General features: G+C 56.3%; 1 protein-coding gene across 7 annotated transcripts in view; it reads left to right on the top strand.

Moving 5' to 3' along the window:
* Positions 1-13,581, top strand: part of SCN5A (sodium voltage-gated channel alpha subunit 5) — an 88,300-nt gene that overhangs the window by 60,377 nt on the left and 14,342 nt on the right. For 3 of the 7 annotated variants that reach the window (XM_036333193.1, XM_036333188.1, XM_036333190.1), the window contains 5 exons: positions 2,192-2,629; positions 4,029-4,190; positions 6,777-6,897; positions 7,727-7,881; positions 13,004-13,177. In XM_036333193.1, coding sequence (XP_036189086.1) covers positions 2,192-2,629; positions 4,029-4,190; positions 6,777-6,897; positions 7,727-7,881; positions 13,004-13,177 — 1,050 coding nt within the window. The remainder of the gene's footprint in view (positions 1-2,191; positions 2,630-4,028; positions 4,191-6,776; positions 6,898-7,726; positions 7,882-13,003; positions 13,178-13,581) is intronic. The other 4 variants (XM_036333191.1, XM_036333192.1, XM_036333194.1 and 1 more) reach the window with 2 other exon arrangements.

The raw sequence follows: 13,581 nt of genomic DNA, 5'->3' as shown, positions 1-13,581 counted from the left end.
CCCCGAGAGGAAGAGGGCGTCGGTGCACAGAGCTGCCGGAACCCAGCTCTTCGGCTGGCCTCACAGCCCTCCTCCCATCTCCTCACACTGGTGGACTCCATGTATTCCAAGGGCGGCGCCAGTACTGAGCTCTCAGAAAAGGGCCAGCCTGAGCTGCCCTCACACACACAGCCCTGCCATTGCCAAGCGGATCTGTCTGGGGATGAGGAGATTAGAGTCTGCTGGGGAGGGAAGCTGACAGCCCACGCAGGCACCCCCCCCCCCCCCGCCCACCCACCCCCGGAATTGGGCTGCTGCCGTGCGTGGGAGGAAGCAATTGCCATTAGAATGGGAAGTGATGATCAGGCAGGGGCTGGGCAGCAGCAGCATGATTGACAGGGAAAGCACTGGAAGGAGACAGACTTCTGAAGCTGCCGACAAGGGAGGCCCTAGTGTCCTGTGTGGGTGGACGAACGAGGCTACCCAGGCGCCCCCTGCCTGCCCGGCCCCCAGCCTGGGCCGCAGACACCTGGAGGTCAGGGGCGGTGGGCCGGGCGTGCGTGAGGGCAGTGTGAGAGGATCCAGGGTGGGCAACAGGAACGGAGCAGGCCAGGCCGGAGGTCTGCGTGGACAGCAGCTCTGATCACACCCCATGCCCCGCCCTCAAAGACGACGCAAGAAAAGCTGCAGGTGTCAAAAGTGATCATTTCTCCGTAGACATAGGATCCGGAGGTCCTCCTTCTTAACCCTCCCGTGCTGTCCATGTGAGTGTGTGTTGCGCTTTTTTTTTTTTTTAAAAAAAAGGCCAGTCTCTGAGGGCTGGCGCTCCAACCTTCTGTCAGAGTCTCCTTCCCAGCTGCTGACAGGTGTGTCTGCGGGGCTTGTGAGAAGCCACAGCAGGGGCTCAGAGTGAGAACTGCACCCGCCTTCACACACCACCCTGCTGTAGGGGCCCCCATCCAACTGAGCTCCCTTCTGGGGGGACCCCAAGCCCAGCGTGGGGAGGTGTGTCGCTGGCCTGTCGGCCTGGTGATGCTCCGAGCCGGGACTGGCCCACATGAGGGAGGGAGCCCACCACCTGCTTCATTGAATCTTCAGGAAACTGGGAATTGGGCCCGTGCCCAGCCCCTGGTCGCCCAGCAAAAGTTTTCTTTCGTAGCAAAGCTAAACGTTCACATTTGCAAGAAAACGTCTCGCTTGCAGGATGGTTTAACACCAAGCAGTAATCCAGACCATACAAATAGAGGACTATGCAAACCTCCCTTCGGGGTCAAGTCCTTAATCCCTACATTTGAAATTTTATCTTTATTGTTAAAGGTATAACCGATGTCCCCTTTTTCCCCACTGACCCCCTCCACCCTGCTAATACATAATTTAAGTAGCGTGCCTTCGAGCACCTCTGAAACCTCGGCCCCTCCCCTGGCTCCCCGCAGCACAATGGGCCTTGGAGCAGGGCTGGCCCCTGGCACCAACCCCAGGTCCCTTCACCCCATCCCACTGTCTGGTCCCACACACAGCAGCCATCCAAGTACCCCTCACCACCTGGACACAACCCCGTCTCAGGAGCCTGACCCGGCAGTTGGTCCCAGACGCCTGAGGGCTGCTACCTGGGCTCTTGTCCGGCCATTGTCCCCTTCTCTACTCAGTGCCCCCTGGGCCTCACCTGGGAAGCATAGTCAGATCTGGGGACACAGGCAGAGGGTGCTCACAGCAGGAGCCCCAGGTGTTTGAGTGGTGAGTGGCCTGGCGGGGGGGTGGGGGGGGGCGCCGAGACGCGCCACTACCCCTCCCTCCTTCACCAACGGATGCAGAGGCCCCTCCCCAGGAACGCCCCAACCTCTCTGGGTGGGGTTCTGTCTTGTCCCCGGTGGCCCCCCAATTGGATCCCACTTCCCAGGAGCTGCTGACAGGGAGGCCTAGGCTTTGACATGGACCCATTGAACCTGGGCCAAGACACAAGAGACCTAGGTCTGTGCAGCCTCAACCCCCACATATCTGAGACCTTGGGAGGGAGGGTTAGAAAGTGTCTTTCCTTCTCATAGCCACACTCTCTATGTTCAAGACAATGGGGGTTAGGATCAGGCCCAGGACCCAGGTTCCCACCTCGAGCTGGTGGCCTTTGGCGGTCCTTATGGTCCCTGGGCCTCAGTTTCCCCATCATGGACCCTGGCCCGGTGCCTGCCTCAGTGAGCCGGACCCATTGTCTCCCCAGGTCCTGAACCTCTTCCTGGCTCTGCTGCTCAGCTCCTTCAGCGCCGACAACCTCACGGCCCCGGATGAGGACGGGGAGATGAACAACCTGCAGCTGGCGCTGGCCCGGATCCAGCGCGGCCTGCGCTTCCTCAAGCGGACCACCTGGGACTGCTGCTGTGGGCTCCTGCAGCGGCGGCCCCCGAAGCCGGCCCTGGCCCCCCGCGGCCAGCTGCCCAGCTGCATTGCCACCTCCAGCTCCCCGCCACCCGCAGAGACAGAGAAGGCGCCTCCGGCCCGCAAGGAGACACGGTTCGAGGAAGGCCAGCGGCCAGGCCAGGGCCCCCCGGGGGATCTGGAGCCCGTGTGCGTGCCCATTGCCGTGGCTGAGTCAGACACGGATGACCAAGAGGAGGACGAGGAGAATAGCCTGGGCACCGAGGAGGAGTCCAGCAAGCAGGTGAGCCCCCACCTGGCCACCTCTCCCCGGCTCAGAGGCAGCACCTGCTTACATAGGGCCCAGGGCTCTGCTGCCAGGGCAACCAGCCTCACTCAGAGCCGCCGCCGCTGCCCCTGCCAGCCTGCCCCAGCCGGGCTGGGCGGTGGTAGAAGACAGGGTATCCCCCAACAGCATGCCCCGTAGAGGGGAGCTGAGACCAGCTCTCAACCCTCTCCCCAGCCCAGCCCGACAGGGGATCTTGGAAGGGGTTGCTGTCCATGGTTTATCCCCTGGCTGGTCATGGGCAGCTGTTTGTATGGGCAGGGAAACTGAGGCACGGCATGAGAGAGAGACCAGCTAGGAGTTCCTCATGCCTCTGGGACAGAGCCAGGACCCCGGGCCCTGCCCGCACTCTGACCACTGTCCCCGTCAGGGACTCCCCAGGCCAATGTCTTGGTGAGAAAAGAGTGCATCTCCTGACCTCCCACTGCCCCTTCCCCTCCTCCCAGGCCCAGGGCTAATTCCGAGATTTAAAAATAAGCATCCCGAAGATGGCAGGTGTCAGAGACGGCACTATCTTATCTCCCAACCTGTTATTTTTAACACTTAGGACAGAGTCTGGACCAAAGAGACAGTGCCCCCCACTGCTCCCTCGGCTTTCCCGTGGCCCGAGCCAGGCTCACATGGCTTCATCTTGTGTTGGGTCTCTCGGTCCAGCAAGGCGGACGGGCTCTCTCTGTAGTTGGGCCCATCCTGGCCGCTTCCTCTGGGCCTGCGCTGGGTGGGTCTGGCCTGAAGAGCAGCTGCCCCCCCCCCCCCGCCTCCCCGCGTGGAATGTGATCTGGGGCTTCAGACTTGGTGCCACGGCCCCCTGCTGCCCTGTGGTCCAAGGCCGGCTTCAGCCCATTCAGCCAGGCCGGGGGCAGTGCGGGTGTCGGCAGGGGGCAGGGAGTGCTCACAGCCTCCAGGACCTCCGGGATGCTCCCAGCACCGGAGTGGAAGTCCCACTGCCTGCCCCTCCTTTTCCCTCTCCTTGGCTTCTCTTGAGCCCCTGGCGTCTGGCTCCCTGGGGCGAGTGTGTGTGTGTGTGTGGGTGTGTGTGTGTGTGTGTGTGTGTGTGCAAGCTGGGGTGCCATGGGAACTCACAGAAAAAGTCATTGTGTCCTTCCAAAGTGGGGGTGCCACCTATGGGAGCTAGGCCTGGTGGCCCAGCTGCACCCTGCCAGGGAGTGGGAGAGGGCTACCGGCCCTTTACCTGGACCGACCGGGAGCCCCCCAGCCACCCGTTCAGGGCTTCCGAGGGGGGGTCCTCAATGAGATGAGGCCCCCGAGGAGGGCAGGAGGCATGGGCGGGGCCTGGGGCAGAGCCAGGGCCCTGGAACCTTTGGGCCGGGAGCTCATGGGCTGGAGGTCTCTTCAGCAGGAACCCCAGCCTGTGTTCAGCGGCCCAGAGGCCCTTCCGGAGCCCAGGGCCTGGAGCCAGGTGTCAGAGACCGCCTCCTCCGAGGCCGAGGCCAGTGCGGCCCAGGCAGACGGGCGGCAGCAGCGCAGAGCGGAGCCCCAGGCCCCAGGGTGCAGTGAGGTAACGCACACCTGTGCCCCTGAAGCCAGTGGGGTGCTGCCTCTCGGGCTGGAGCCTGCACGGGCCGGTGGGACCCACAGCAGCCGGCACGGGCCGTGTGGGAGACCATCTGCAGAGGGGACCCCGGGCAGCCCTGTCCACGCAGGGGAGGGTGCGATGGCGTGGGACCCGGAGCCACGGGGAAATTCTAGAAGCTGCCATCCCAGGACTGTGCTGCAGGACTAACCCCAAACCTCTGTGTGTTCACCCCTCCTCACTCGGTCCCTGTGCTTCTGTCCCATTTGGCAACCATGTGTCCTGTGAAGGCCCCCTCACCCCCACCCCCACCCCTGCCAGGGGACTTCCGGGAGCTCTGAGAACAAGTGCCTGGCTTCTTGGTGCATCGGCCACCAGCTGCTTCTCTCGGGGCTAAAGCAGAGGCCGCAAATGGGAGGCCTACGAGAGGGTTTTGTTCTGACCACAAAAAGGGTTTTAATCTGAATTGGCCACCAGCCTTTAAAACCTGGGAGCTTTTATGTAAAAAATAATCTGCATTTCTGGCTTCGCTTGAAAAATAGTTGGAAGAGCCGCCGTGCTGGAGGCAAGTGGCCGCTGCGCCCGGAGTGGGGCTCTGGTTCGCTTCCGAGCCCACCTGCCTGGCTCCCTTTAATGACTGGCCTGGCCCCCTACGCATCTGTGTGTGCGGCCCCTGTGCTAGCAGACCGTGGCCCCGCTGACCACCCCCCACCCCCTCCCACTCAGGCCAGACACCATGGAAGGTGGAGGTCACGTGTTGGGACACCCTGGGGGCGGGGGTGGGGGGGCGGGGCATTGTCCAGCAGCCTGACCTCAGGCCTCAGGCCAGCAGTTGAGACCTGCTCCAAGGGGACGTTTCTCCTTTGCCTTGTCATGGCATGGGCAGGGCCTATGGGAAGCTCTGCCATCAAGGCCAGTTTGGGAGCCAGAGGGGCTGGTGGGGCCATCACCCTGACAGCAGCAGAAGGCACCTGGGAACAGGAAGACACGAGGGACCGAAAGTCATGGAGAGTAGGGCTTTCCTACTGGACTGTTGGCCTTGGAGCGGGTTTGGTGGCTCCTGGGAGAAGGACCCCATCACCTCATTGGATCTTGAGAACTCGGCCTCCCTGGTGACAAGCCCGCATCCTTGTGAGCAGCTCCCGTGTGTGAAAGGAAGAGCAGGGTGAAGACCTCCGGCTGTGCCTGTCCCAGCTCAGTGTCCAAAACGGAGCTGGGAGGAAAGGGATGACCCTCCTGGCAGCGGGGACCTGGGGCATGGCTCCACCCTGCACCATGGCTCCACCCTGCCCAGCGGAGGGCGCTCTCCGTTCCCACCAGCGCTTCCCCATCGCAGTCTAAATGTTAAAGCTAAATGCTAAGGCTGAGGACTTGGAGACACCAGCAGAGTTCCTCCGGTCCCAGAAGGAAGAGAAGGGAAGGCAGTGGGAGGAGCAGGGGCGCCAGATCTCAGACCGGCACATCTCTACGTGGAGCCCGAGCCTGCGCAACGCGGCGGCCACTGTGCTGAGGATGGAGACGTGAGCTGAAGCCAGTGAAGGCTCCCTTCCTTCCCACAAGCCCTGCCCGGCCTCCTGTCCGTAGGGTGGGCTCTTCCAGCCCCAAGGACCAAGGAGGGAGCGCTCTCCGGAGACACCCACAGGAAGAGACGCAGGACGAGGCGGAGGCGTGGTGGGGCGTGGCCGCTGGGTTCTGGCCTCAGCTCCGCTCCCTCCAGATCAGTCCCTCACGCTGGCTTTCATGGCAACCCCCAAGCAATTTCCAGAGACGGCAGCTCCCAGGCTAAAGAGAGTTTGCTGGAGATGGAGCCAGGCGGCAGCCAGTGCTCACAGGGGCTGGGATGGGTGCACTGGCCTGAAGGCGGGGAAGCGGGCAGAGCGCCACGGGCCCCACAGCCAGCACTCACACGTGACACACGCAGACACGCACAGGGCACACCGCGTGCGCACCCCTCTCTATAATCAGGTTACGTGTGGTCAAGGCAGCAGAGCCCTGCGTGCCAGGCCGGGAACGGCCCAGCCCCTTCCCGCTCTTACTGCAGGCTCTGCGCCTCACGCCAGCACCCACACGCATTGGGGGGGAGCAGGGATGGGTTGCCGGCCTGTTCTCTGCATGTCTGACCTGGTGCTTACGTGTGCCAGGATGCTGGTTCCGACTCTGTTCTGGGTGTGGCATGCCTGTTTCCTCTGCGTGTGCCAAGCTACCCGTCTGTGCCATGTGCCCCTGTGCCAGTATGTTTCTGTGTTGCCACCCGATGTCTGTTTTGTTCCCAGCTGGACTGATGCTTTAGCCCCATATTTTCTCCCACATCCCTGCCGTAGACCCCAGCCGACCCCACAGACCCAGAAGCCCGAGGTCCAGCCTCAGCTCAGCCCTGACTGGCCCTAGGTGACCTCTGGGGCAGGTTCTCATTCATCCCAGGCTCAGGTTCCCCGGGAGATTAATGGATAATAGTGGGGGTACCTCCCCTCCGGGAGGCCCAGGCTCCCCAGGCTCTGGGCTGGAGGCTGGAGGCTGCTACATGGCCCACACTCGTGTCCTTGACCACCCTCCCCTCGCTCCTGCCCACAGACCCACGAGGACAGCTACTCCGAGGGGAGCACAGCAGACATGACCATCACCGCTGACCTCCTGGAGCAGACCCCTGACCTCGGCGAGGACGTCAAGGACCCGGAGGACTGCTTCACCGAAGGTCTTTCCCTGGGTGGCCCTTTGCCCCAGCCTCAGCCCTGCCTGGAGGGGCAGGGAGGACCAGCAGCTCTTGGATGCCGGGTCCACATTACACCCCACCCTGGCCCAGCTGCCTCCCCTCCCTCCCCCATTCATCAGGGCCCTGGGGGCTCCTCCATCATGACTGAGTCATGGCGAGTCTGCCAGCAGTCTCCTGGGCTGGGCAGCTGTGGGTCAGCTGCACAGGGACTGGTGCCTCTGCATCTGTGGGGTGGTAGCATGACTGTCCGCTCCCACAGCGGCAGGGCCTGGGTCTCATTCACCGCTGCCCCCTCAGGCCTTGGCATGGTGACCGGCATCTGCAGCTTTTATAGCGAATGGGTGGTGTATTTGGAGGGCAGCTGGGGATACAATGAGGGATTGTCCTCCACGTGGCACATCATTTGGGGCTGCCAGTGAAGGGCCCATCCAAGGCTCAGCAATTGCAAACATGGAGCAGGCCCAAGGACAGAGCAGCCCAGGGCGTTCTGGAACATTCTGGCAGGGGGAGGGTTTCCCAGATGAGCAGAGGACAAGATGGAGCCCACCCAGCCCCGCCGGGCCCTTCCTCCACTCCCTGGGTGCCTGGTCCATGTGGCCTCTGCACAGAGTGCCTGCTGAGTGTGGGCGGAGCAGACAGCACCCACAGCCCTCCCTGCCCCCCATGGCCCCGCCCACCATGGAGCCCTGCTCATCACCCACCACGGTAATCTCTGTCTCCCGGTCATTCCTTCAACCACCAAACGTTCTGCCATCGGACATGGGCATCCACCGCCCCTGGCCGGGGCCTGACCCCTCCCCCTCTCCCACAGGCTGTGTCCGGCGCTGTCCCTGCTGCACCGTGGACACCACGCAGGCCCCAGGGAAGGTCTGGTGGCGACTGCGCAAGACCTGCTACCACATCGTGGAGCACAGCTGGTTCGAGACCTTCATCATCTTCATGATCCTGCTCAGCAGTGGAGCTCTGGTACCCGCCCGGGGATGCAGGGCTGGGCAGGGAGGGGTGGTGGAGGAGGGGAGGGTGGGAAAGGGAGCCTCCAGCTGGAAAGCCGGGTCAGGAATGGGGGCAGAACCTCTGCTGAAAATGTGCTCTCGCAGGGCCCCAGATCAGGAATCAGCTCGCAAACTCTCAACAGCTGAGAGCACGGGGGGGGGGGGGGGGGCGGGAAGGGCGGGAAGGGCTCAGCAGCATCATCGGTCCAGGCCTCCTTGTTTCATGAAAGGGCAGTGATCCGCCCCAGGTCACAGTGCACAGCTGGTATAGGTCACAGGCCTCCAGCCTCACACACCTGAGCTCCTGTGTGGCATTTGAACCCAGACAGTCAGATTCCAGAGTCCTCTGTCCTGACCTTCCGTTGGTTCAACAGGTCTTCTCCAAGCTCTCCTCTGTCTGCTTCTGTGAGCCATGGGAGGGCAACAGGAGGAGGAGACGCTGGCCCTGGCATCAGGGGATCCCTGTGTAATTGGGGAAACCAGACTGAGCAGGTTTGAGAGAGTTGAGCAAAATTGAGTAGATGACTCAGGGAGATGGGAGGTCAGGGGGAACTGGAGCAATCAGGAAGGCTTCCTGGAGGAAGCAGGTGGAACAGGACTGTGGAGGACAGGGAGGTTTATTGAGCCCTAGAGAAGCAGTGAGTCCTTCCAGGGATGCCCTCATCTGGCTCCCAAGCACCCAACTCTGATCTCTCAGATCCCCTATTAGAAGAAATGGAACAGCCCTAGAGAGGGCTCTAGAAGGTGCTGTTGAGCAGGGAGAGGGATGATCAAGATGGCAGAAGAAACAAACTTACCTGACCCAGAGGGAGCAAGCACCTGATATTGTTGGGGATGAGCAACTGACAGGAATGCTTGGGACTACAGAGTGGGAAAGGGTCATTTTGATCCAAGACTCTGTGCCTCCCGTCTGCGATGCCCCCGGTGGGGCAGGCCGTGAGGAGGCACTGTGGCTGTCACTCCTAAACCCTTGAGCCTCCCACCCCGCCCTGACTGCCCCACTCCTGTTCCGGGGTTGGCCCAGACCCATGACTTGCAGACTCCGCTGTTTTACCATTGGCAGCTAGAGCGAAATCTCTGCAGACTTCAGAGAAGGATGATTTGACAATATGTTAACAAGTTTTGTTTTTAAACAACCACAAACAAGGGCAGCCAGAGCCACTTAGTCTGGGCTGTGGAGGAAAAACTCAGCCTGGCATACGTGAGGAGGAGTTTTGGCAAGCAAAGATGCATCTAATCAGGGTAGGCAGCCAAGCAGTGTTAAAAAAAAAAATGTCAATGATATATTGAGAAAAGAAGTCTCAGTGTGTTATTTCAAGTTATAAACTTGTTTAACAGAAAGCAGACTATATATCCCTTCCAAATTACTGAAAGAAAACATAGATCTTACAGTAAAAGATAGGGGAAAAAAAAAATAAGCAACAAGGAAGCATTAAATCAGGAAACAGAAAGTAATATGGCAGAGGCAAGCTCAAACATGTGTTTTAATAATAAATGTAACTGGATAAAATTCATCTTTTAAAAGAAAAGGACTCTGAATGGATTTTTTTTAAAAGCTTCAGCTATTGCTCTCAAATGACAATCCTGGAACACTGTGACTCAGAAATATTAAAAGTGAAATAATCAGGCATTTCAGGCAAATGAAAACAATGACAACCAAAACCAGAGTGCTTTGGTTTGTTAATATTAAACAAGGTTGAGTTCAAGGTAACAAGCTTGAGATATAAAACAAAGAGGGTCCCCACCTATATTAAAAATATAACTATTATGAATCTATTTGCTTGGGATTGTATAGCACTTATTATAAGCAAAACCATTGGGGCGGTGGGGAGTGACAATAGTGCAATAGTACAGGGAGATTTCACCACATCCTTATTAGTTCTTTTTGGGGTTTTTTTAAGGGAGCCCAAGGTGAATGATGAGAAAGTAAGAGAGAAGTTCACATTTTTAGATCTCTTATTCACTTTTATGGAGAGAGGAAGGGAGAGCGGAAGAGAAACATCAATGTGAGAGCGAAACATCAATCGGCTGCCTCCTGCACTCCTCCTCCTGGGGTCGAGCCTGTAACCCAGGCACGTGCCCTGACCAGGAATCGCACCATCACCCTTTGGTGAACAGGACAACAGAAAATAATGTGGCAGGGGCAAGATCAAACATGTGTTTTAATAATAAATGTAACTGGATAAAATTCATCTTTTAAAAGAAAAGGACTCTGAATGGATTTTTTTTTAAAAGCTTCAGCTATTGCTCTCAAATGACAATTCTGGAACACTGTGACTCAGAAATATTAAAAGTGAAATAATAAGGTATTTCAGACAAATGACAACCAAAACCAGAGTGCTTTTGTTTGTTAATACTAAACAAGGTTGAGTTCAAGGTAAAAAGCTTGAGATATAAAACAAAGAGGGCTCCTATTAGTTATTCACAAAGCAAAGAGAAAGAACAAGACAATGGGAAATCTAAAATATTTTAGATTTTACTAAATTTGAGCTAACATAATAATAATAATAGCTAACGGTGAGTCTAGATATAGCAAAAAAGAAAGATTAAAAACAAACCCTTAGAAATGTAAAGGTCATTTTAAAATAAACCTTGGGGTAAACAAAAATTATTTTGCTGGTAGATTCATGGGTGTTAATTACATTCATAACTAGGCAAATAAAATAAAGAGACTATACATGGACCAGAGATGACAGCGTGCTATAAATCACACACTGTAACTCAACCAGTTATGTCCACCTGAAATCTAGAAAAATAAGAAATGAAAAATAGAGGTAGAAAAAGAAAAACTGTGACCGGGGGTGGGGAGGGAGACTAGAAAATAAGAACATTGATAATATTGCATGTGAGATTCAGCCAACGCTGAAATAAGAATAAAATTCAGAGACTTAAGCAATTTTGTTATTCAATAGAAAGAATGTAAGCTAATCACTTAACTCAATAAATTAGAAATATAACAAAGTAATCTTAAGAAAAGCAAAGGAAGTAATTAATAAAATAAAGACATAAATTAATGAATTAGCAAATAAATAAATAGTAAAACTGATAAAATTTCAGAGCAAAACAAACAAATAGGAAACCTCACGTCTCCAAGAGTGGAATCTTTCACATTCAAGGAAGAAAATAATTCCGGTCCTATTTAAAATATTCTAGTCTATGAAAACAAGTGGAAAGTCTACAAATTATTTTTATGAACACTAAGTAATGCTGATTTTTAACAGCCTAAGCATACCGAAAGGCAAATTATAGACCAGTTTTCATATTCCGGGGGGGGGGGGGGGGGGGGGGGGTTCACTAGGTGTCCCCTCTGAGACCCTGGTCCCAGTCTGTACCAAAGCACACCTTTGACTTTCACCCCAATTCTAGAAGGTTACCTTCAATCGATAACCAGATGCGTTGTTCATGGCAGTGCTGTTCCTACTGGGAGTAAATTGGAAACAATGGAAATGTTCCTTCTTGACTAAATAAACAGTAGTATATGCAAATAATGAAATAGTAGGCAGCCTTTTAAAAGAATGATATTGTACGTGATCGCCTCATTGAGTTGATCAGTGTCCACAGAAGACTGTTTAGTGGGAAAAGACGTTTCAAAGCAAAGACATTTAGTATATCTTATAGTAAAATTGTGCACTTGCGCGCGCGCGCGCACACACACACACACACACACATAGTGCCAAAACGAATGTTCGCCTAAATGTTAGCAGTGGCTACTCTAGTGTCATGAAATTGGAGGTGGCTTTTATTTGCTTTATAATTTCTAGATTACTTTTAAATAATATGTTTTATTGATTTTAGAGAGGAAGGGAGAGGGACAGAAACATCAATGTGAGACAGGCACATCGATTGGCTGCCTCCAGCACACCCCCTACTGGGGATCCAGCCTGCAGCCCAGACATGTGCCCTGATCGGGAATCAAACCAGCGACTTTTTGGTGCAGGAGAGGACGCTCAAGCAACGAGCCACACCGGCCAGGGCTCCGTGTTATTTTTTTTATAAAAAGCATACAGTTTTATAATCAGAGAAAATTCTTTCTTGAGCAACTGCCCAAGTCCATATTGGGACCTGGGTTTCCTGTTGCCCTGTGGACACTGGCCGGAGTAGCCACGTGTAGGGCTCAGCAGCCCGGGCTCGGGCCCTGCGGACAGCGCCGGCCCCTGGACCACTGCTGCCCACGGGGCCCTGCCGTCAGCCAGGGAGGCCCGGCGCCACAGGGGGAGGCCGCTCCCAGGGCCCTCGGTGACGCGTTCAGTTGCCTGGACTGGGAGGCTGGAGGTGGCAGAGGGCAGCTGGGAGCCACGGGGGTTTCTCCGGTAGCCCAGGAATTTGGGTTGAGGCAGGAATGAGGAGGCGCAGAAAAACAACCCTGCGCGTTTTAGAAACGTGGACGCCTCGGTTCTGGACTGCAGGGGGTTTGGCTGCATCTGGTCCTGTGTTTGCTAACCTCGCCGTTACAAGCTGTCCCTGCCGTCATCTACGTCAGGGTTTCCTTAGACCAACTCTGAGAGTTTCTGTTTGGTTTGATATGCTTATTCCAAAGGGAAACTTCTAATGATGGTTGCAATCAGAAACCAATATTCTTTCCTATGAAAAGTAGGTAGCGGCATACAGGAGAGTGAAAACAAAACCAGTTTTATGTTGTTTCCTGCAGAGGGCTGTGAGCTGAGCCTGCACCCCCTCCCTCGTTAAAATGGGAGCTCAGCAAGTTCTAGAAAGGTCTTTAAAATGCCCTAGTACCCCACCCCCCCCAAAAAAAATATAAAAAATTAATTAGTTAATTAATTAAACAAAATGCCCTGGCCCGGGACTGAGACTTGCTCTGTAATGTGAGGGAAGAAGTGTTCTCACTACACTCCGCCCTGTTGTCCGCTCACCGCGTCAGGTCATTTCCTGGCCCGCCCATGGCCCACGCCCCTGGGAGAGCTTGCTGGCCTGTCCGAAGCCGACCCTGGACGAGTCCCCTCCACTAGCATCTCAGCTGTGCCCTCCTCCGCCCCCCGCCCTCCTGGGTGGCAGTTACTGTGAGAGTTGATGCCTCGGGCGGGGTGGCACTGGCCGTGGTCGGGACGCCATGTGCCCTTGTCCCACCTGGTCTGCAGGCCTTCGAGGACATCTACCTGGAGGAGCGGAAGACCATCAAGGTTCTGCTCGAATACGCCGACAAGATGTTCACCTACGTCTTCGTGCTGGAGATGCTGCTCAAGTGGGTGGCCTACGGCTTCAAGAAGTACTTCACCAACGCCTGGTGCTGGCTCGACTTCCTCATCGTGGACGTGAGTGTGGCCCTGGAGGGAAGGGTGAGGGGAGGCCATCGCCAGCGCGGCAGGAGCTGAGACGGAGCCGAGGGACAGAATGGCCAGGCTGCCGGGAGGCCGGCTAAAGTGGAGACACTTGCCCTGACCGGTTTGGCTCAGTGGATAGAGCGTCGGCCTGCGGACTGAAGGGTCCCAGGTTCAATTCCCGTCAAGGGCATGTACCTTGGTTGCAGGCACATCCCCAGGAGGGGGTGTGCAGGAGGCAGCTGATCGATGTTTCTCTCTCATCGATGTTTCTGGCTCTCTGTCTCTCTCCCTTCCTCTCTGTAAAGTGGAGACACTTGGCTATGCCCTGGCGCGGGCAGAGGGCACGGAGGCTGGGGTCCCGGGGAGAGACCCAGGCCCTGCTGTCCAGGAGGAAG

Source organism: Myotis myotis, unplaced genomic scaffold (genome assembly GCF_014108235.1).
Source record: "Myotis myotis isolate mMyoMyo1 unplaced genomic scaffold, mMyoMyo1.p scaffold_m19_p_13, whole genome shotgun sequence".
Taxonomy (NCBI): Eukaryota; Metazoa; Chordata; class Mammalia; order Chiroptera; family Vespertilionidae; genus Myotis; species Myotis myotis.
Note: the sequence above shows the minus strand (reverse complement) of the source record. Positions and strands in the feature narration are given on the sequence as shown.